Consider the following 22,297-nt stretch of genomic DNA (forward strand, 5'->3'; position numbering starts at 1 on the left):
GATTTCCCAACAAAAGCTCTGTTGACAGATCGTGTGTACAGATGAAAGCAAATCAGAAGAGTGCTCTGTTCTGTTGACAGAGAAGCCAGACTGCCTGGATGCTCTCTCGACAAAACAGGCACCCGGAAGCACAGCAGACAGGGCTGCCCATAGTTGTGGATGTCCTGTCTGTTGAGAGAGGTCCCTTGGGGACATTTACACACTGGTTTTGGCAACAGAAATCTGTCAACATCAGCGTTTTGCCTCAAAGTTTTGAGGCAGAACAATGCTGGCGAAATGCTGCATTTTGTCGACAGTGTGTATAAACGCTCCACAAGTTTTGTTGACAAAACTTGTTTTGTCACTGAAACTCTCTAGTATAACCATAACCTGAAACACAAATATTTATGGGAAAGAAAAAACCAGAAAATAAGAACATTGGCATGGACTGGGAGATGACACTAGAAGGCCAATTAAATGTGTGAAGTATCACTTGACAGCAAGACAGTGAAATGCAATTTTTAACCAGGCATTCAGAAGTGTACAGCATCATCATGCTAGGCAACAAAAGATTTTCTTAACTCTGTTCTGATGCAACTGTAACCCATACACCTGTGTGGTTCACTGTTCGATGTAGTGGCACTTAGGCCACCTCACAGAGGAAAGAATGATTGCCCTCTATAGCCTAAACTGAGGGGGAGCTAGCTTTCAGTTCAAACTGTAGAAACACCTGCACTGAGGTCCCAGGTTCAAGTCTGCCTGTGGGTAGTTACACAACCAAACCCAGGATTCAGTTTCAGGCACAACATTAATAGGGTGAAGGTGTGGGAAAGCTGTAGAAAACGGAAATAGCTAAAATGATTTGAATTTTTGACTGACTAGGTAGAAAGTTTTCAAACGTTAAATGTGTATAACTTTGACAGGCAACAGGGAAGGCATAAACCATTATGGACAAGTGATAGCCTCTCCACAGTTACAGATAAAAAACTCAGCTTAATTACATACTTGATATTGCCTCCACCAATTCTGCTTTATCCACACATAAAAGAATAGTGGCTGCAGTAATTTGCATAGTTCAGGTTAGGGGATGAAGACAACATTTTTTGTCTGTCTAAGGTACTTACATGACTCCATGAGTGCAGTATCTGACTGCCTCACAGTCTAATGCATTTATTCTTACAATATCTCTGTGAAGTAGGGCATTGCTGTTATCTCCATTTTACAGACAGGGAACTGAGGCAGAAAGAGGCAAAGTGACTGCTCAAGGTCACACAGGAAAGCTATAGTAGTGCAGGAACTGAGTCCAGGTATGCCAGATGCTATGCTAGCACCTACCTCATTGGATCATCCATCTTCACCTTCTATTAAATGTAATGTTATTTAAGCAAGAGGCGCTTAAAATTATAACCCTTTAAAAATAGAGCAGTACATCATAGTCCGAAGTATGTTCTTTTTCATTCTTTCAATATACATAGAAAGGAAAGAAAGAATCTTAGTTTAGCGAACTTAACATCAAGCAGCAAACACAAACTGGGTGAAGAACAGTCATTAGCATTTTAAATAACCTCTAAATGAAAAACTATATCCAATAGCTTTAATTAGTGGTGATAAAAACTGCTGAACAGCTAAGGGTTTCATTTTAAATAGTCTCTAAAATTATTCTGTGCAGAGATAGACCTAAGCATATAAACCAATCACTACAGAGCCCTGTCAGTGGAAAAAATAACGCCCAGAGACTTCAAGCAGGCTGAATGCAGATCACTCTTCCACATGCACTTCCCACAGTCAACCAAGACTTTGAAGCCTGGCAGGTTCTCATGCCCTGGCACCAAGGCCTGGAGGAAGGAGAGCAGCTTCCCTACTTAGGGCTCGAGGAACAACTCTAACTAATAACAACAGAACTATTAACTATTTAAACTATTTAAAATGATTAACAGCTAATTAGAACTATTTACAGATAAGATCTAAGTGCTACCAGCTAACTAAGAAGATTGATCGCAGGAGCAATGGGGAAATCCAGCAACTGACACTGCAGCAAAAAGGAACTGAGCAGGGGGCCAGATTGGATAGTTCTATATTGGGTGCTATATCTGCACCCCTCAGGGGGCGCTGCACCCACCCGACCGCTACCAGCTACGGGAAAAATTTTCTGGCAACTGAGTATGCACGCACATGCCTACATTGGAATGCACACGAACAATCACTCAAAGAAGAATTAATCAAGACAAGTTGTACTGTTAAGATAAAACATAAAAAAAAGTGGTGGTCACCACAGGCAGCAATTTTTTCTAGTGCTTTTTAGTCAGATTCCAACCTGATACTAAAGAGTCAGAGAAAATTAAAATCAAGTTTATTTAGATTCATCTAGTAGGTGTGAAGAACACATTACTGTTTTGCTGCCCATTCCAACCTATGCTGTTTCTTATCGTGCACTTCCTAACGTGCTCATTCTGCTGCTGAAATCTTTATACCTCCCCATTATGTAATTCCTATATAAGAAAAAGGTCTCTTTCAACTGATACTCTGTACTTACATAACTTTGTGGAATTATGTGTAAAAATGTACATTGTGTGTGTCTATACATATGTATATACATATTTATGCGCACATATATATGCATGAAATATAAAGATTTAATCAGTAAAGTTAGCACTTTATTTAAGGTATGGGAGGAGAGGGATTTATAAACACACATATACCTTTACAGAAAAGAGTTTACAATCTATCCTGCTTGTCCACAAGGTGGGTAAGAAGTGCTTTGATTCATGAGGAGAAAACATTGCACACTAAAGAACTCTTTGTTCCTGAGGAGAAAGTCATGACAAAAAAGATCGCTGACACTTGAAGCCAGAAAATTCAAATTAGAAATAAGGCAGACTTGGGGTATGTCTACAAAGCAAATAAAACACCCGAGCATGCCAGTGAATCCTGGAGAGTGGTTTGACATACTTTGGCTTGTACTATGGGGCTGAAAATAGCTGCGCAGACATTCGAGTTTGGGCTGAAGCCCAGGTGCTTCATCCCGCCCAGCCCACTTTCCCAACAGTCCGAGTCCAACTGTCTATACACACCCCCCAAGCCCAAGTCAACTGAACCAGGCTGTGAGACTCACTACTACAGGGTACTGTACCCAGATTTTTAAGAGTGAGTGCAATTAACCATGTACACAAATACCCAGGGAAGTAGAGATTTCCCCATCACTGTATGTGTTCAAATCAAGTCTGGATGCCTTATTGTAAGATACGCTTTCGTCAAACACAAGTTACTGGGGCCCAGTATAGCAGGTAGCTGATGGAAATTCTACACAAGAGAACAGTTCAGAGGATCTCATAGTCACATCTAGTCTTAACAGCTATGAAAATACGCTCACTTATAACCATTTTAATCCAGTCACTCACTCAGCTCCTGGAATAGAGCTATGTAGGGCTGCTTTTGGAAATTAGGGCATGCTTGTTTAAGAAGACGTGGTAGGAGGATGTAAGGGGACTTGAACATTCACCCCAGTATTCTAGGGATTAAGGAAAATGGTCTAAATGTATAAAACATATTCTGAGGTTTAATGATACTACACTTTTGAATTGACAGTGAATTCCTTTTCTTATCCAATAATTATTAAAGAGCATAAAGATACACTTGCAATTTATGAGCACTGAAGTAATTTGGCTGTTTTACAATGCACCCGAGGCACACATATATATCTTTACAATCACATACCCTGTCCTGTGTAAGCACCTGGCTGTGTTGGTCACAGAGGAAGGGATAGGAAAGTGCTTTTTGATATGTTTGAATGGGCAGAGGTGAAGGACTATTTTGTGCACAACAACAAAAATATTGTTTTTATTCCTAAACAAACTGAATTCCAGAGATACATATTACAGCTGCAATAAATGTTCTCTCTAGTGAGAGGATAATGCCTTCGCCAAAATGGTTGCCTAAATAATTCAATTTCTTTAGTTTTATTCAGATTTATGACTACTTGTAGAAAAGTGATATTTTGTGTATATGTATCATTGAAAAACTGCGTAGTGTAAAGAAAAAAGAAAGCCAGACAGTAACTCACTATGGATGGAGAAAAAACATACAGAGAATCTTTTCATCCTAAAACTAATGACTAAATTATATGCAGTGTTACACTCAGAGTTTTGATTTTACTCAGTACTGCCTGGTACAGAGTATGTGGGAGTACTCTCCTTTGTTTTAAGAAAATATCCTCCTGTCATTTGGACTTCAAAACCAGAAAAAAAAATACATAGTATAAAAAATCTGCTTTGACTGCCAAATATATGCATATCCTAAAAAGAGACTTAAATAAAAGTTCTAAGGTCTGAAAAGGGAAACTTAGAGCTTAACACATGGGAAGACTCATGGTTGCCTCTGCTGATGCAACTGTCTGCCGAACACACAGTTCCTAGTTCCAGTCCATACATACACAGCCAATATGGATTCAGGGAAAGATGGAAAATCCTTGTGTGATGGTCCCCAAAAATAGAGGTCACAGCAATGGGTAAGAGGCAGCTTACTTCTTCTTCCCTGACATGTGCAGAAGCACTCATTACGGTGAGAAGGCCATTCTACTGTTAAGAGGGAAAAATCACTTTTAAAATGTTAAAAAACATATGAGGGAGGAGTAAAGGAAGTTTGCTCTTTATTCTTCATGTTAAAAGATATGCTATCGCATTCCAAATTAAAATATAAAACTTTTGAAAAAAAAGTCCTTTACTCTTCTGAATAGTCCCCAAAATTACAAAATATTCTTTACCTTCTCTACTACTTCATTTCTGGTTTTGCAATCACTACCACTCTACTCTTTGTATATATTTTATAGAATTTTTAAAGTATTTTGAGGATAGCCAAGTGAAATGCCATACATCATTTCTGTAGAGTTCCTTCAACGGTACTGAATTCCTCAAAATTGAAATCAGCTCTGCAAATGTAAAAGACATAAACAGTCAGCACTGATGACTAAAAAAGGTGAATGAGGTAACGGTAATGCTGGTGAAGCTGTTTGTCTCTCATGTGCCATAAACAGTGAAGTGAAATTAAAATTTTTCAATCAACATCAGCTATGCACATGCGCACACACAAAAACATACCAAAAATGTGTGATGAGAAGCAGACAGGATCACAAGTTCAGGCATGGTCTCTTATAGAGAATTGCAGGGATTTTCTTTTTTTCTCTTTTTTATTTTGTTGTTGTTCCTGCAGCTCGAGATCTCCTAGCTGCAGGAAACAATGTATTATAGCGCAGATTTCTTTAATTTCCTGAAAAATCCCCCAATGCAGGAGAACGCTTTTGAATGAACAGTCTCCACCATGTACCTAGTCCTACTGAATCTTTCCCCCGCCCAATTTCTCAACATTAAAAGATTGAAAAAGAGACAGAAAAGTTAAACACAGTCTGTGGTTTCTGGCAAGTTGAGTTAATGCAAAGAAATCCCAGAGCATTATATAATTTATAATCAGCCTGCCTTTCTTTCCTGGGCAAAATAAATAAATCAGAATAGTATTTGACACTCCAATAACACCTACTTTCTGAAGATATCAATGCATTTTTCAATTGTTAATACATTAACACTCATAACACCCTTGTTAAGTATGTAACTGTTATTTTGACCAAGATCATCACAGAAGTCTGTGGCACACAAAACAAGACAAGTTTAATTTCCTGATTATCCATCCTGTCCCTAATCCTCGTGTTCATTCTTTTTCTCTAACTATGGTGTAACAATTTGGTATTATGGAAGCACCACTGATGTAACTAGTCCTAGATTATGGCACCTATGGACAAGTCAGACAGTAGATGTGGGATAATTTTGAAAAAGAATCATCTTTTCTTTTCACAAGGTATATTCAAGATAGTAAATACAAGAAAAAAGCAAAAGTTCTGCACCGTGAGTTGTGTAATCAGTGTAGAGCTTCTGAACATTGCCCGAGATTCAAGTGTGGCCTGCTAGGAGAAGCTTTTATCAATTTCTTTCCCTCAACATAAACCTTGGTGGAGAAACAGGGCTAATCACCCTGAAAGGAAGCTCATCTAGGAAAACTAAAACACCCGTTTCAAATCAATGGTACTAGGCTTTGCCAACTCACCTTTCAATAGTATGCTCAAGATTGCTTCTACCTTAAAAAATGAATAAAGCAGACTGTATACATTTCTGCCTGTCAGGTCTAGGTTTTTGTTATTCTAAGCTATTTTATAACTTTATATTATAACAGGCAAGCTTTTAAAGGCCAACACTATAGCTACGTCTACACGTGTATGCTACATCGAAATAGCTTATTTCGATGTAGCGACATCGAAATAAGTTATTTCGACGAATAGCACCTACGCGTCCTCCAGGGCTGGTGCCGTCGACGTTCAACGTCGATGTTGGGCAGCACCACATCGAAGTAGGCGCTGCAGGGGAGCGTCTACACGCCAAAGCGGCACACATCAAAATAAGGGTGCCAGGAACAGCTGCAGACAGGGTCACAGGGCAGACTAGCACTTTCGGGGCAACAGCTAGCCACTCCCTTAAAAGGCCCCTCCCAGACACACTCAGCCTGCACAGCACGCAGTCTGCAGAGCCACAGGCACGCACACCCGTTGAAGCAGTATGGACCCCCAGCAGCAGCAGCAGCAGCAGCAGCCAGAGGTCCACACAGCCGCCCCTGCAGGAGCAGTGCTCGCCCTGCTCAATGCTACGCAAGAGGCAGCTGACCACCTTTTATTCACAGAAGAGGAGCTACCCCCAGGGGAGGAGGAAGCAGCCCCAGACCCTGCTGTCCTCCCGCCCACCACCGGTGCACACGCTGCCAGCTGTGGAGCTACCCCACGAGCACCGACTGGTGGGAGCGGCTGGTGCTCGGCGAGTGGGACAACGAGTGCTGGCTCCAGAACTTTCGCATGAGCCGGCAGACATTCCTGGAGCTCTGCCAGTGGCTCACCCCCGCACTGAGGCACCAGGACACCTTCATGAGGCGTGCCCTCAGCGTCGAGAAACGGGTCGGCATAGCTGTCTGGAAGCTGGCCACTCCAGACAGCTACTGATCTGTGGGGCAGTAGTTTGGCGTGGGCAAGGCCACCGTCGGGGCTGTCCTCATGGAGGTAAGAGGACCCACGGGGGGGGAAGCCATGGGGTGGAGGGAAGTCCTGGGGGAGAGGGAGTCCTGGGGAGGGAGGGCCAGCCACACCCTGCACACCCCTCACTGGTGCTCTCCCATGTCCTTCCCTTGCAGGTCGTCCGCGCCATCAATGCCATGCTCCTCCACAGCCTCGTGTGGCTTGGGGACCCGGATGCCACCATCGCGGGGTTTGCCAGCCTGGGCTTCCCAAATTGCTTTGGGGCTCTGGATGGGACCCATATCCCCATCCGTGCTCCAGAGCACAGTGGAGGACGCTTCCTGAACAGGAAGGGCTACCATTCTGTCGTCCTCCAGGCCTTGTGGACAGCCGGGGCCACTTCCTGGACATTTATGTTGGGTGGCCTGGCAGCACCCATGATGCCCACGTGTTCAGGAATTCGGGCCTGTGCCGCCAGCTGGAGGTGGGGACCTACATCCCCCAGTGGGAGACCACTGTGGGGGATACCACCATGCCCCTCTGCGTCGTCGCAGATGCGGCTTACCCCCTCCGGCCCTGGCTCATGCACCCTTACACAGGCCATCTGTCAGCCAGCCAGGAGCGCTTCAACACGCGCTTGAACCATGTGCGCCAGGTGGTTGAGTGCGCTTTTGGCCGCCTCAAAGGGCGCTGGAGGTGTCTCCTCACCCGCCTTGATGCAGGCCCCACCAACATCCCCCAGATTGTGGGCACGTGCAGCGCACTTCACAACCTGGTTGAGAGCAAGGGGGAGGCATTCTTTCAGGGCTGGGCTGTGGAGGCTGGCAGGACTGACATGCAGCGACCCGCTGCCCCCAGTCGCCAGGTGGACCCCCAGGGGATCTGGGTCCGGGAGGCCCTGCAGGCCCATTTCGACCAGGCCGTGGGGTGAACACTGGCAGGCTCCCCACTGCACCCCCCCACCCTCCACAACACTCCCTGCCCCCATGCCCACACTACAAAGCACCCAAGAGCACACCCCCCACACACTTTTCTTGCAAATAAAAATAGACCTGTTGTTTTTGAAACCAAAACCGGTGATTTTTCTTATTATTAATAGTACAAATATATATATATATAGAGAGAGAGAGAGCAAAACAAACGGGGAACTATTTACATGGGGGGGCAGGTACCATATAAAACAGAGCAGGGGTGTAACACAAACTATATACAACAAATAGGTATGATGGAGGATATGTACAAAGGGGGAGGGAGGGGCCACGTCCTGGGCCCCGCACCCCTCTACTGTCCGGCGCCCGGGGTTGGCGGGCGCGACCCTCACCTCGGCCTCAGCTCTGGTCGAGGCTGGCTGGGGGCCGGGCGAACCGGCAGGTATGGCCGGCGGGTGTCAGCAGGCCCCAGGTCCCCCGTGGTGGGAGGCCCCAGGGTGGCAGATGGTGGTGGGACAGTGGTCAGAGCAGTGGATGGAGCGGCGGGTGGAGCAGGCAGGGCGGGCAGAGCTGCAGGCAGCGCAGAATGGGGGACCAGGTAGTCCGCTATGCAGTCGAGGGTGCGCATGAAGGCCCTCCATGCCTCCTGGCGCCAGGCCAGCGCACGCTCCTGGAGCTCCAGCCGCCACTCCTCCACCCTCAAGTGCCACTCCGACACCTCCAGCTGATACCGGAGCGTCACGAGCAGCTGGGGGTCCATCGCCGTCCTCTGGTGGTGGCTCCTCCTCTGGCGGTCCCATCCTGGGGCTGGTTGGTGCTCCGCCACGGGGCTGGCCTACAGCAATGGCCCCAGCGGGCTCTCTGGGACCACTGACACCTCGCCGGCGCTCTCCGGGCCCTCCGATGCTACAGCTGAGGAACACAGGGGGGAAGAAGAGTGGAGACAGCCATTAGTGTGGGCCCCGAGCCGTGGCCCTTGTCCCCTCACCCCTCTGCTGCTGGTTCCCCATCCCCATCCCCGGGAGATGCTGCTGCTGGCTGATGATGGGTGTCCCACCCCACCCCCCCCGGGGGATGCGAGGTTCCGCTCCCCCCATCCCCAGGGATGGGGCATGGCGCTGTCCTGCTGGGGGCAGGGGCTGATGCACTCTTCTGAGGGACATGCCACTGCTGTCCTTGGGGCCATGGTCATCTGGGCATGTGGAGGGCCCTGGTCATGTCTGTGGTCCCCGCCCCTTAACCCCAGGGGTGTGCACCAATGGGGTACATACCTGACAGTCCGCTCCCACGGTCGGGGGACACCCTCTGGGTGGACGCCCTGCTGGAGATCCGGGACAGCAGCACAATGTGGAGCCCCCCGTTGCTGGGGGAGAATTCCCCCTCCTCCTCCTCCGGCATCCCAGGGGTGGGCTCCTGGGGGGGCCCCTGGGGTGCGGGGCTTGCCTCCGGGGCAGACTCCACCTCTGGGGCCTGCTGGGGCTCGTCGGCTGAGATGTCAAGAGTGGCCGGCGGGGAGGAGGTGTACCGGGGGCCCCAGATGGACCTGAGCTCCCTGTAAAAGGGGCAAGTGGCAGGGGTGGCCCCAGATCGGCTGGCCGCATCCCGGACCTGGGCGTAACCCTGCCGCAGCTCCTTCACCTTACTCCTGATGTGGTCAGGAGTGTGGGCAGGGTGACCCTGGGCAGCCAGGCCCTCAGCCAGCTGAGCAAATGCATCTGCATTCTGCCTCTTGCTCCCCATTAACTGGAGCATGTCCTCCTCGCTCCAGAGCCCCAGCAGGTCCCGGATCTCGGCCTCCATCCAGGAGGGGCCCTGCTGCCTTTTCCTGGGCTGGCTGCCAGGCTGGGAGCCCTGGCTCCCCTTGCGGGGGGTGCCTGGGGGCACTTGTGGGGCTGGTGGGCGGCCATCGCTGCAGGGGTGGTGGACTGGGGCTGCAGAGATGCGTGCAGGCTGGCCGCGTGGCAGTACTGCCGCCTGCATGCGCTCTCAGCTTCCTGCACAGGAACACAGGGGGCAGGGAGCTTTAAAGGGCCGCTGCACGCGGCGACCATAGAGCTCAGGGGCTGGAGAGAGCGTCTCTCAACCCCTCAGCTGATGGCCGCCATGGCGGACCCCGCTCTTTCGATGTTGTGGGACGCGGATCGGCTACACGTGCCCTACTTTGACGTTCAACGTCGAAGTAGGGCGCTATTCCCATCCCCTGATGGGGATAGCGACCTCGACGTCTCACCGCCTTACGTCAATTTCAACTTCGAAATAGCTGTGGCTACTTCGAAGTAGCCGGCACGTGTAGATGCGGCTTATATGTTGCATAACGCAGATGTTAGGAGAGTTGTTATTTGAGCTTTCAAAGTCATATATGAAATATACCACACTTGAGCCGTGTCTACACGTGCACGCTACTTCGAAGTAGCGGCACTAACTTCAAAATAGCGCCCGTCACGGCTACACGCGTCGGGCGCTATTTTGAAGTTAACTTCGACATTAGGCGGTGAGACGTCGAAGTCGCTAACCCCATGAGGGGATAGGAATAGCGCCCTACTTCGACGTTCAACGTCGAAATAGGGACCGTGTAGTCGTTGCGCGTCCCGCAACGTCGAAATTGCCGGGTCCTCCATGGCGGCCATCAGATGAGGGGTTGAGAGACGCTCTCTCCAGCCCCTCAGCTCAATGGTGGCCACATGGAGCGGCCCCTTAAAGGTCCCCTCCCCCTCCCTTCCTGTGCAGGAAGCTGAGGGAACGTGCAGGCGGCAGCCCACACACGCGGCCAGCCTGCACGTCCCTCAGCCACCCACCCAGCTGCGATGGCTGCCCGGCAGCCCCCCCTGCGCCCCCAGGGGACCCCCCCAAGGGGAACCAGGGCAGCCAGCCCAGCCAGTCGGGCAGCCAGGCTGGCAAGCGGCAGCGGGGCCCCTCCTGGACGGAGGCCGAGCTGAGGGACCTGCTGGGGCTCTGGAGCGAGGAGGAGGTGCTCCAGGTAATGGGGAGCAAGAGGCAGAACGCGGATGCGTTCGCTCGGCTGGCCAATGGCCTGGCTGCCCGGGGTCACCCTGCCCGCACTCCTGATCACGTCAGGCGTAAGGTGAAGGAGCTGCGGCAGGGTTACTCCCGGGCCCGGGATGCGGCCAGCCACTCTGGGGCCGCCCCCATCACTTGCCCCTTTTACAGGGAGCTCAGGGACATCCTGGGCCCCCGGCACACCTCCTGCCCTCTGGCCACCCTTGATACCTCGGCCGACAAGCCCCAGCAGGCCCTGCAGACGGAGTCCACCCCAGCGGTAAGCCCCGCACCCCGGGGGCCCCCCCCCCGGAGCCCACCCCTGGGACATCGCGGCAGGAGGAGGAGGAGAAGGAGGAGGGGGGCTCCTCCTCTGCAGAATCTGGGCTGCAGATCCTCCTCCTGCCATCCCGGAGCAGCAGCCGGGCCTCCGCCCCCCAGGGATCTCCGGACCGTGGGAGCGGACTGACAGGTAGGTACCCGCCTCTGGTGTACACCCCTGGGCTTGAGGGGCGGGGGGTAATAGATATGTGTCCAGGGCCCCCCACATGCTCACATGGCCATGGCCCCAAGGACACCAGGGCCATGGCCCTCACAGCACTGCATCAGCCCCTGCCCCCCCGACCCCGCATGACAGTGCCATGCCCCATCCCTGGGCCAGGGGGGAGCGGAACCTCGAGGGGCCCCCAGGAGGAGGGGGTGGGACACCCCACAGCAGCAGCATGTGATGGAGTGGGGGGAGTGCAAAAGGGAGACTCAGGCTACATATGAGCAACAAGAGCCGAATAGCTCCCAGGGGCAAAGGAGGATCCTGGGGCTACAACTGGCAGGTGACACCTCTGCCCTGAACAAAGAGGAGGGAGGAGCTGAGCTGGCTTGGAAATGAGGGGGAGGGCGGGGGCCACTGGTAGAGGCTAGGGGAAGGGAGAGCTGGAAGGCAGCCAGGCTGAGGAGGGGGAAAGCTGCATCCCAGAGGGGCCCCCCTTGGGGTCTTCTCCCCACGATGGGTTGGAAGGACTGTCTCTTCCGACAGCTGGTGCTGTCACTCCTGGGAGAAACTGGGCATCTGTGGCCTAAGAAACCTCTCCTGCTGTCAGACCCTGCGGGGTGAAGTGAGAGTCGCTCCCACCAGGGGACGGGGTGCAGGGCAGGGGGACCCCTGAACCCCATCCATCACAGCAGCATCTCCCGGGGACGGGGATGGGGAACCTGCAGCACAGGGCTGGGGGGACAAAGGCCATGGCTCAGGGCCCACACAAACGCCTGTCTCCATTCTTCTTCCCCCGCTCCTCTCCTGTGTCCCACACCTGCACCATCAGAAGGACCGGAAGAGAGTGCCGGCGAGGCCTCAGTGGTCCCAGAGAGCCCTCCGGGACCATCGCTCCAGGCCAGCCCCTCGGCCGAGGACCAACCGGCCCCACGGCGGGCTAGACGGCGGACCCCGCACCACCACCACCCGACGGCGACGGACCCCCAGCTACTGGCCATCCACTGACGGCAGCTGGAGGTCGCGGAGCAGCAGCTGCAGCTGCAGGAGCGGGCACTGGCCTGGCGCCAGGAGGCATGGGGGGCCTACATGGAGACTTTTAACTGCCTGGTGGACTACCTGGCCCCCATGCCGCGCTGGCCGCCGCAGCACCCGCCCTGCCTGCTCCACCAGCCCCACCACCAGCTGCTCCGCCCGTCGCCGTCCCGTCCGCCGTCGCCCCGCCACCCACCGCCGAGGGCCGGAGCGCCGAGGGACCCCTGGAGCCACCTGAGACTCGCCGGGCATCATATCTTCCAGTCCGGCCTGCCCCCAGCCAGCCCCGGACAGGGCTGCGACCGCGGCGGGGCTCCCGGCTGGCCACGCCCAGTGCCGGGCTATAGGGGCGAGGGGCCTGGGATGTGGCCCCCCCCTTGTATATAGTTTAAAGTTCTTATTTGGTGGCCCCCGTTTGCCCCGTCCCGCCCATGTAAATAGTTCTCCCCTTTATCCTCCCTGGTTTTCTTTTTATTCATGAGGACACTTGCTTCTTAGTATTGTTTTATTTTTGTACATATTAGTTTGTTTCCACATGTTTGTATATAGTTTGTTCTTGTTTCATATATTTACAGTTAAAAAAAAAAGTTCTGAAAGAAAAAGAAGTTTAAGTTCAGCCACAAGTGCGTGCTGTCATTTGTCCAGGAAAAGTGGGAGGGGGGTGCGGTGGGGTGCTCCATGGTGTGGGCGTTGGGGCAGGAGTGTGGTGGAGGAAGGGGTGGGCAGTGGGGGGCCTGGGCAGAGTTCACCCCGCGGCCTCATCATTGAAGTGGGCCCGCAGGGCCTCCCGGACCTGGGTCCCTTCGGGGTCCACCTGCCGACTGGGGGCAGCAGGTGGCGGACGTCTGCCCTGCCGGCCTCCGCAGCCCAGCCCTGGAAAAAGGTCTCCCCCTTGCTCTCCACCAAACTGTGCAGAGCGCAGCAGGCACCCACAATCTGGGGGATGTTGTTGGGGCCTGCATCCAGGCGGGTCAGGAGACATCTCCAGCGTCCTTTCAGAGAAGGCACATGGGACAGCATCAATGAGGGGTGAGCAGGGTGTGCGTGGCCCTGCCCTGCCCTCCTCTGCCCGGGCCCCCCTCCCCTGCCCTTCCCTCCCCCCGTGGGTTCTCTTACCTCCATGAGGACAGCCCCGACGGTGGCCTTGCGGACACCAAACTACTGCACCACGGATCGGTAGCTGTTGGGAGTGGCCAGCTTCCAGACAGCGATGCTGACCCGTTTCTGCACTGTGAGGGCACGCCGCATGGCCGTGTCCTGGTGCCTGAGTGCAGGGGTGAGCCACTGGCACAGCTCCATAAATGTCTGCCGGCTCATCCTGAAGTTCCTGAGCCAGCGGTCATCGTCCCACTCCCCAAGCACCAGCCGCTCCCACCAGTCGGTGCTGGTGGGGTAGCTCCACAGCCGCCGGCATGTGAGGCGGGGGCGGGTGCTGCAGGGTTAGGGGTTAAGCCCTGCTGCCCTGGGGGCAGCTCCTCCTCCGGTGTAGCAAGGAGGTGCTCAGCTGCCTCCCGCATGGCATGGAGCAGGGCAAGCCCTGCTCCTGCCGGGAGGGCTGGGTGGACCTCTGGCTGCTGCTGCTGCTGCTGCTGCTGCTGCTGCTGCTGCTGCTGGGGGTCCATGACTGCGGCGCCCGGGGTCTGTGTGCCTATGGCTCCTCAGACCGCGTGCTGTGCAGGCTGAGTGTGTCTGGGAGGGGCCCTTTAAGGGAGCGGCTAGCTGTTGCCCCGGAAGCGCTAGTCCGCCCTGTGACCCTGTCTGCACCTGTGCCTGGCATCCCTATTTCGATGTGTGCTACTTTGGCGTGTAGACGTTCCCTCGCTGCGCCTATTTCAATGTTGGGCTGCGCAACGTCGAAGTTGAACATCGACGTTGCCGGCCCTGGAGGACGTGTAGACGCTATTCATCGAAATAGCCTATTTCGATGTCGCTACATCGAAATTAGCTATTTCGATGTACCGTGCACGTGTAGACGTAGCCTTGGACAGATTTTGATTATAATTCATGCTATAAAACAAATAGGGTATAATAATGCATCAAACCCTTATAACCATTACAAATACATCGCCCAGTGGCTCACGAAAATCAAGACAGAGTGCTGCATTGGTAGAAAATGAACTGATGATTTTCCCTAGAAGAGTTTAGAATTAAATCATATTTCAAGACTTACTTAACACTCTTCATTAGTTTACTTTGACTACCCTCCTACCATCCTGGGAGATCAGAGTTTTCCCCTAGAGCTAACCTCTCTTTTTTATTATTTTTCTGTCCTCAGAGGGTCTGTGGTGCTTTCCATTTAGAAGGATCATTTGTTTTCTTAAACACATTGATCTCCAAATCTCTGTATCATCCATCTCGCTAGATTCTTATATGGCATCTAGAGCTGAGGCCTCTGAGGGCCGAATGAAGATGTTACTCAAGATAAGGAGACTACAACCAATCTGCAAAGAACCACATGTATTTTTATTCATCTTTTTTTAAAACAATTCTCATATGGCCTTTCGCTCCACCATCTCTCCACTCAGAGCTAATTAGTTTACTTCTATACCTAAGATCTGTAACTAAATTACTACAAGAAAATACTAACAATACATTTGCTAATAGCAGCAGCATATATGTACAAAGATGTCCTTACATAAATAGTAGTACTACCAGCCTTCTAGAAGTAGAAAGTAACTAAGTCATATCTTGACTAAAAGCTATGCAAATGAATACAAATATATTTCTAATAACGTGCCTCCTCCACCAACATTGGATGTGTTTTTGTAAGTTTAAAATACCTTAAGACCGGTTGGGGGTGGGGGAGAAACACACAGAACTAATGACTGCCATCTCTCATTGACATACAGTAGATCTCAAGGACTACAACAAGAAAGAATGAAGTATTCAGAATCTTGCCTTTAAAGAGGTGAAAAATGAATGTAGTAGTATTATAGGAAGTATTCAAAAGATAATTAAGATCACGAGATGGGCCTATATCATAAAATTCAAAGGTGAAACCTTAGCTTCAATGAAGTAAATGGCAAAATTCCTATTAACTTCAATGAAGCCAAGATTTCACCCCAAATGAGGTCATAGGTCTGTATTTGAACTCACAAATGGGTGGTGATTCAACCCATATATCTAGGCACAACATTCAATGATGATTCCTAATAAATATATTGCTGCATTTGGAATTTTACTCCGGACCACAAAAGGCTAGCTTCAGTCCAGAACTTCCATTGTGAGGTCTGCTTTGCCTATTTCATCTATTAAAATTTGTCTAGATGAAGACCAGAGAGAACAGTCACTCCAGTCTGGTCTTGGGCTCCTAGCCTGCCCCAGTACTATTGTGGATATAAAATACATCTTCCAACACCTATGTTGCATTCTTTCCTGAGCAACTTCAGATAGAAAGCAGCCACTTAGTGGAGGTGGTCTCTATCTAACAGCTGAATGTAACTGCCTTGGAAACTGCTTGAAAATACTTTTAAATTAACACTGAGAATGGGGTTGCCTACAGGAGGTTGCTTTCATGCAGTTTTTAACCTAAGCTAAAGATATATCACTGACTTGGGTAACTGGAGGATGCTCCAAAGGTCTACCATCAACAGGAATCAAGCTCTTAATGTAATTTCCAAGTTATGGGCAGAGCCATACACTGTTACTCTGTTTATCTGCCTTTCCCTGCTCTGTGCCAAGATAGGAATTTATTCTGCTTTTTCTCTTCAACTGTCAAATGATCATTTTAGCGATCTGCTTTAATACAAAAAGCCCTTCATAGAAACCTATCTAAATGGCAAATCATTAGAGAATAAGAAGATTTATTTTAGTTTCACTGCACTGTCACAAGTTTTGAGTTTTAATAAAGGGGAAAAAAAAAAACGGGATTTGGGAAGTACCATAGTTTACCTATGTGAAAACTTTCTCTCCTGACAGCGCTTTCTATCTCTGCTGACAGACATTAGAACATTTCTTTCATCTCCTTTCTCTTCTTGCAGTTTAACGTTGCCCCTAAAGGAGTATTTTCTTTCTAAAGATAGATTATGTATTGCATGCAACATGAAAATGTACATACTTTTCCTGTTGCCATCTGCAAGGCTTTTCTACCTGTTTTTTAATTGAAACCAAAAACCTTTCTTGCCTTTTCAATTTAGGGAGACAAAAGGGATTTTACTTTTTACTTGAAGCCTAAATTTGAAGAGGCACATTTTCATAAAAGCCCCCTTTGAATTGTGAAAGCATATCAGAGAATTTTCTCCCAAACTTCTCAACCTCATGAGGCCCAATGTGGAGAACAATGTATGACAAAGACCAAAAATGAAACACGAAAAATTATTTGCGCAGAAAAACAGAACACACTACGAGGTTCCTTTCTCAAAAAGTCTGGTTAATTGTTCTTACTTCTCATGTGTGTCTGAGGTTCACAGGAGATGTGAAGAGGCCCTTTTTATTTTTCCTGACTGAAACTGGGTAGGCCATCATAGCTGACCTATCTTCTTCCAACTCTTTTCTGTACCCTTTTGCGACTCCAGGACATGCAATTTAGGAAAAACTTTATGGGGCAAATTCTTCCTACTGCCATAAGTGAAAAACTTAGCTGAAATTGGTGGGAATAGAGCACATGGATCAGAGGATGGTATTTGGAACTAACAGTTTTTACCTAAAGAGATGATATTATAAAAATAAAGCTGAAAGATATTCTGCACAGGGGAAAAAGGGAAATTTGTGAGAAAGAAAGGCATAGGGATTCAGCAAGATTTCAGTGTTCAGCATTGACTGAACTGTTCCTACTGAAATGAATGTCTACCATTAACTTTAGTGGAACAAGATAGCTCAGGTATGGTAGCCTACCCAGTTTCAGTCAGGAAAAATAAAAATGGCCTCTTCACATCTCCTGTAAACCTCAGATACTCCTGAGAAGTAAGAAAAATTAACCAGACTTTTTTACTGCAATACTGGCTCTCCAGCAACAGACCATGCTTCAGGATGAATGGCCCCTTTTTTGTTTTGTTTCTGCAATTAAAAATATCCTAAAAGCAGAGTTTATAGAACAGTCAGAGTAAGCCTAAACCAAAACCCTATTCATTTAGATGGCTTAATAATAATAGTTCTAACTAGAGTGTTGGGGTTGAAAACTCTATCAAATTCATGTTGATGTTTTAGTAGATGCAATTAACAAAACTCATGAATTCATCGGGAACATTTCCCTGCTACTAGAAGCAACACAAGAATAACTGTCTATCAGCCATCCATTCACAAGACCGAAATGCCAAGAAACATCACTTCACTTTTTTAAAGTTCTATTTGAAAAAAAAAATAAAATAGTCCAACCTGGAACAGCTATCTTCCCGACTGTTGGATGATCCATTTCCATGATAAGTCCATTGTGCAGCACCTAAAAAAGCACATACATAAACAATGCATATAATTAATTTGTAGACTCAACAGGAAAATAGGCAACCCTTGTATCATCACTGTCATAGAAAGACATTATGCAAAATACATATTCACTTCAATTTCAATCAGCTTTAGGCCAACATTGTCAAAATGCAGTACCTTAATGTTAGATATATAAAACATATTTTTATATCTAAAAAGTTAAATAGGGTTACTTGACCTTATTTTTCCAGTTTAACCTCCAGGTCATAATATCACAAGAAACCACTAGAAGGCTTTACTACAAATATCCTTAGTGAAAGCATTGGCAGTTAGATTCAGATGTGCAGAATTAAATAGATGGGTTCCTACCATCTTTAGCTTTTAAACCATTCATTTTAGTATTGACTGGTTCTTTTCAGTGTTTGTATAGCATCCATCACAATGGGGCCATAGGGCTTTGAGAAATATTAGTTTCTACTAATAATAAATAATGAGAGGCAGGGAGTGGACTGGAGCCTTGTTTCCACCTGGTCATCACCGCATCTAATAGGCCAACCAATAGGACTAAATCTGCCCAGAGTAGTAATTTGACACAGTGAGCAACAGCTTTGATACATGGCTCAGCATATTCAGTCTTCACTGACACACTTGCCCCAACTCACCTTCCAAGCAATTGTGGATGAAACCCCTCACAGTAAGCAGGTTTTAACTATAGAACAGTAGTTTTATATGCCCTTCATCTTCTTTCTTAAGTTTGAAAGCAATTATTTTCAAGTCAGGCATATAAATAACAAAAGACTTACAGGCAGCAAAGCCCTATGGGTAACATATACGTTGCTGTTTTCTCTGCCATTATTCCATTGATCTTGAGCTTGCTAGGGAACAAACTACACAATGTTCTGCTATTATCTTTTAAAAGGGCTAGGTGGGTAATCTATACATTTTTGGTCTGTCAAAACAAAAAGCAGTCAAGTAGCACTTTAAAGACTAGCAAAATAGTTTATTAGGTGAGCTTTCATGGGACAGACCCACTTCTTCAGACCATAGCCAAACCAGAACAGACTCAATATTTAAGACACAGAGAACCAAAAACAGTAAGCAAGGAGGACAAATCAGAAAAAGATAATCAAGGTGAGCAAATCAAAGAGTGGAGGGGTTGGGGGGGAAGATCAAGAATTAGACTGAGTTAAGTATGCAGACAAGCCCCTATAGGCCCCTATCTTTTATCTTTTTCTGATTTGTCCTTCTTGCTTACTGTTTTTGGTTCTCTGTGTCTTAAATATTGAGTCTGTTCTGGTCTGGATATGGTCTGAAGAAGTGGGTCTGTCCCACGAAAGCTCACCTAACAAACTATTTTGCTAGTCTTTAAAGTGCTACTTGACTGCTTTTTGTTTTGATAGTGTATAGACTAGCACGGCTTACTCTCTGTTACTATTTTTGGTCTGTGTGTGTGTGTGTGCGTTTTATAAGGAGTATATGACATATTTCTGAAAAGGGTTTATCTTCAGTGGGCCTATCATCAATCACAAACAGAATTTTTGTTTTTTCCTTTTTATTTTTAATCACAAAACAAATATGTAAGTAACTAACATAAAATGCTGATGTTTTTGCAATTTCAAACCCCAGGCAGATATATATTTTGATTCTGGTGACCCATCTATAGTTTTTCCATCATTCTAACACTGGTATGTGAATGACAATCAGAATATTAAACACTTTATTTTGTTAATGAAATCTAAATATAGATAAGCTCCCATCAGCCAATATTTAAATTATTATGTAGTGACCTGTGTGGTAGTCAATTACATTGCTAAGGTGTGGAGAGACTTATAGCCCCTTATTTGAATGGAATGGGTGATTGGGAAATTCTCCTGAGAAACAAGTATTGTCAAAAAGTTAGGCCATCTTTTTTTTCATTTTGTGTGACTATTCCGTTTCACTTGTGGTTGGAAGTGCAAAGAATATTTGATGGAAGAATCAGAGAAAAAATGTTGTCAATAATATTATGGAAGATTCAGCCTCTTTTCTCCTTAATCTTAATAAGTAAGCTGTTCTTGATCCATGTAGACTTTGTTAATTCTTTTAGATCCATATCCAGCAAAACAGGCAAGTACATGTTTAACTCAAAGCCAACTGAATACTCATGTGCTTAAAGCTAACCATATTCTTGGCTTTGATAGACTGAGCCCTGTCTGAAATGTTTTAAAAGGGCATTACTAGTCACGAAATAGCTATACAACTGTATAAGAACTAGTCAAAGCTATAAGATTCTGGAAATTTCATGGTCTCTAATTTCTTTTGTAGTTAATACAGACTGCTGCTTATAACACTTGGCTAAAGTTCTTATCTTGTGGAATTAAATGCTACCTGCCTTTTTTGTGCTTTAATGAAGTACAGTAAACTCTCGATTTAATGGACCCTGGAAAAAATGGATGCTCTCTCCCAGCACCCTCCCCGCCAAATAAATGCCAGCGACTCACCAGAGCTGTTAGAGCCCCTGCTGCCACTGGAGCTGCTGGGGCCAGAGGAGCCATGTGGGGGTGGGGGAGGCTGTGGTGAGGCATGGGAGATCTCTTCCCTCAACTGCGTGTTCCTGGAGTATGTTGGTGCCTGGCTACTGCTGCCTGCAATGGTGCTGAGCAGCAGCATGGGCGGCTTAGAGCCGGAGGCTGGAAGAGCTGCAGGAGGTGGAAGGAGTTAGGCCACCATGCAGCTCCTCTCCTGGTAATTGGGAGAGGGAGATTGGGGTGTGAGGGGAAGAATGGGGCAGGAGGGGGGAAAGGGAAGGGAGGCAGAGGACAGGAGTGAGTGATGGTTTGGGAAGGTCAGTGTACTAACGGCCTTTCGACATTAATGGACACCCCTTCCCCCGTTAGACCATTAAATCAAGGGTTTACTGTAATAAAAGATTTTTTCTTCAGTTTCTTTACTTTTCCATACAATTTGTCTCTTTATACACAGAAGACTTGTTTGAGATGTATTCATGTTTCCTGCCCATTTTCATAAATATGGTATTGATTTTTTTATTTATTATTATATTATTATTATTATTATTATTATTATTTAATAAAATAATAGTAACAACAACATCCTTATCATAGCACCTAGATGCCCCAGTCATGAATGAGATCCCCATTATATTAGGTTCTGTGCCAACCCAGAACCAAAAGACGTTTCCTACACCAAAGAGCTTACAACCTAAGCATAAGGATTTGTCTTCACTACCCAGAAGATGGATCTGGTCAGGGTCGATCTTCCAGGGTTCTATTTCACATGCCTAGTGGGGACATGCGAAATCAAGCTACTGGGGGTCAACAGTTGATCCCTGTACTCCTCAATCTTGTGAGGAGTAAGGGAGTTTGATAGCAGAGTTTTTCCTGTTGACCTCCCTCAGTAAGGATGTCCAGGTAAGTCAATTGTAAATAAGTTGATTCCAGCCATACAATTGCTATAGCTGGAATTTTGCATCTATAATCCCCCTAAAGGTCTAGTGTTGACCTGGCCTGAGAGACAACAGATGGTTAGATAGACAATCTAACCAGAGGAGTACAAGAAAACAATAAGATAATAACAGTGAGAATAATTAATCACTGCAATAAAGTACTCCAGGTCATGATCAGTTCTTCATCACTGACAACTTTCAAGCACACATAGAACTGCTGTAATGAGATTTGCAAAACAGTGAGGTTTCACACTTTTGCAAATGAACAGAAATGGGAGACAGAAATCCCCACTTACATTAGCAGTAGCCATCAACAAGATACAATATTTACTGGATTTCAAATTCTTTGTCTGTTTTTCTGAACTGCCTGCCAGTCTTGCTTTTAATCAGGGACCTCTACTGTCCTGCCTCTTTGTAGCTGAACACTTAGTCCTGGCTAATTTCATGCTTTTCAATAAATTATGTGAAAGTGGTTTTAAATTCACAAGTGACATTCGAGTCAGCTGTCAGACACTCTCCTTGTATCCCCAACTGCGGTGTTTCATGCCATTTTTTGACCCAACAGAGCCACTCTGTGCTTTCTTTAAAATGGTCTTTGCCTTCATCTAGATACATTTCTCAGTAATGTTGCCTTTTTCTGTCGCCATCACACCATCACTTACATGTAAGAGTAACTTCTGATCACTGTTGCCTTATCAAAAGCAGCAGCAGCAGCTTTGCACAAAATACACCTGCTTTTTATTTTGCCATGGTTTCTGGCTTCTTTTGGAAATGGCTTTATTTTTTTCCTGGCTTTTTTGAAGAGCAGCAATGGTTGATTTCCTGATATCACAGTCTGCTGCTGTTTTGCAAAGGTTTTTTTAATATTTCTAGCTTTGTGTCAACTGAAGGTGAGAGACACTTTCACTTTCCACTGCTTGACTCTTCACTTAGTCTAACAGCACAGTATGTCAAATCATTTCAGAAGCCAGTGAAACTGCCCTCAAATGTGCTTTTACTGCAAGAGCAGTAACATGTCACATTCG

At 47.6% G+C, this 22,297-nt stretch overlaps 1 protein-coding gene across 3 annotated transcripts in view; it reads right to left on the reverse strand.

Annotated features, from left to right (window-relative positions):
* Window positions 1-22,297, reverse strand: part of SUGCT (succinyl-CoA:glutarate-CoA transferase) — a 536,399-nt gene that overhangs the window by 59,165 nt on the left and 454,937 nt on the right. For all 3 annotated transcript variants that reach the window (XM_074986040.1, XM_074986041.1, XM_074986039.1), the window contains one exon: window positions 17,783-17,846. In XM_074986040.1, coding sequence (XP_074842141.1) covers window positions 17,783-17,846 — 64 coding nt within the window. The remainder of the gene's footprint in view (window positions 1-17,782; window positions 17,847-22,297) is intronic.

Source organism: Carettochelys insculpta, chromosome 2 (genome assembly GCF_033958435.1).
Source record: "Carettochelys insculpta isolate YL-2023 chromosome 2, ASM3395843v1, whole genome shotgun sequence".
Taxonomy (NCBI): domain Eukaryota; kingdom Metazoa; phylum Chordata; order Testudines; family Carettochelyidae; genus Carettochelys; species Carettochelys insculpta.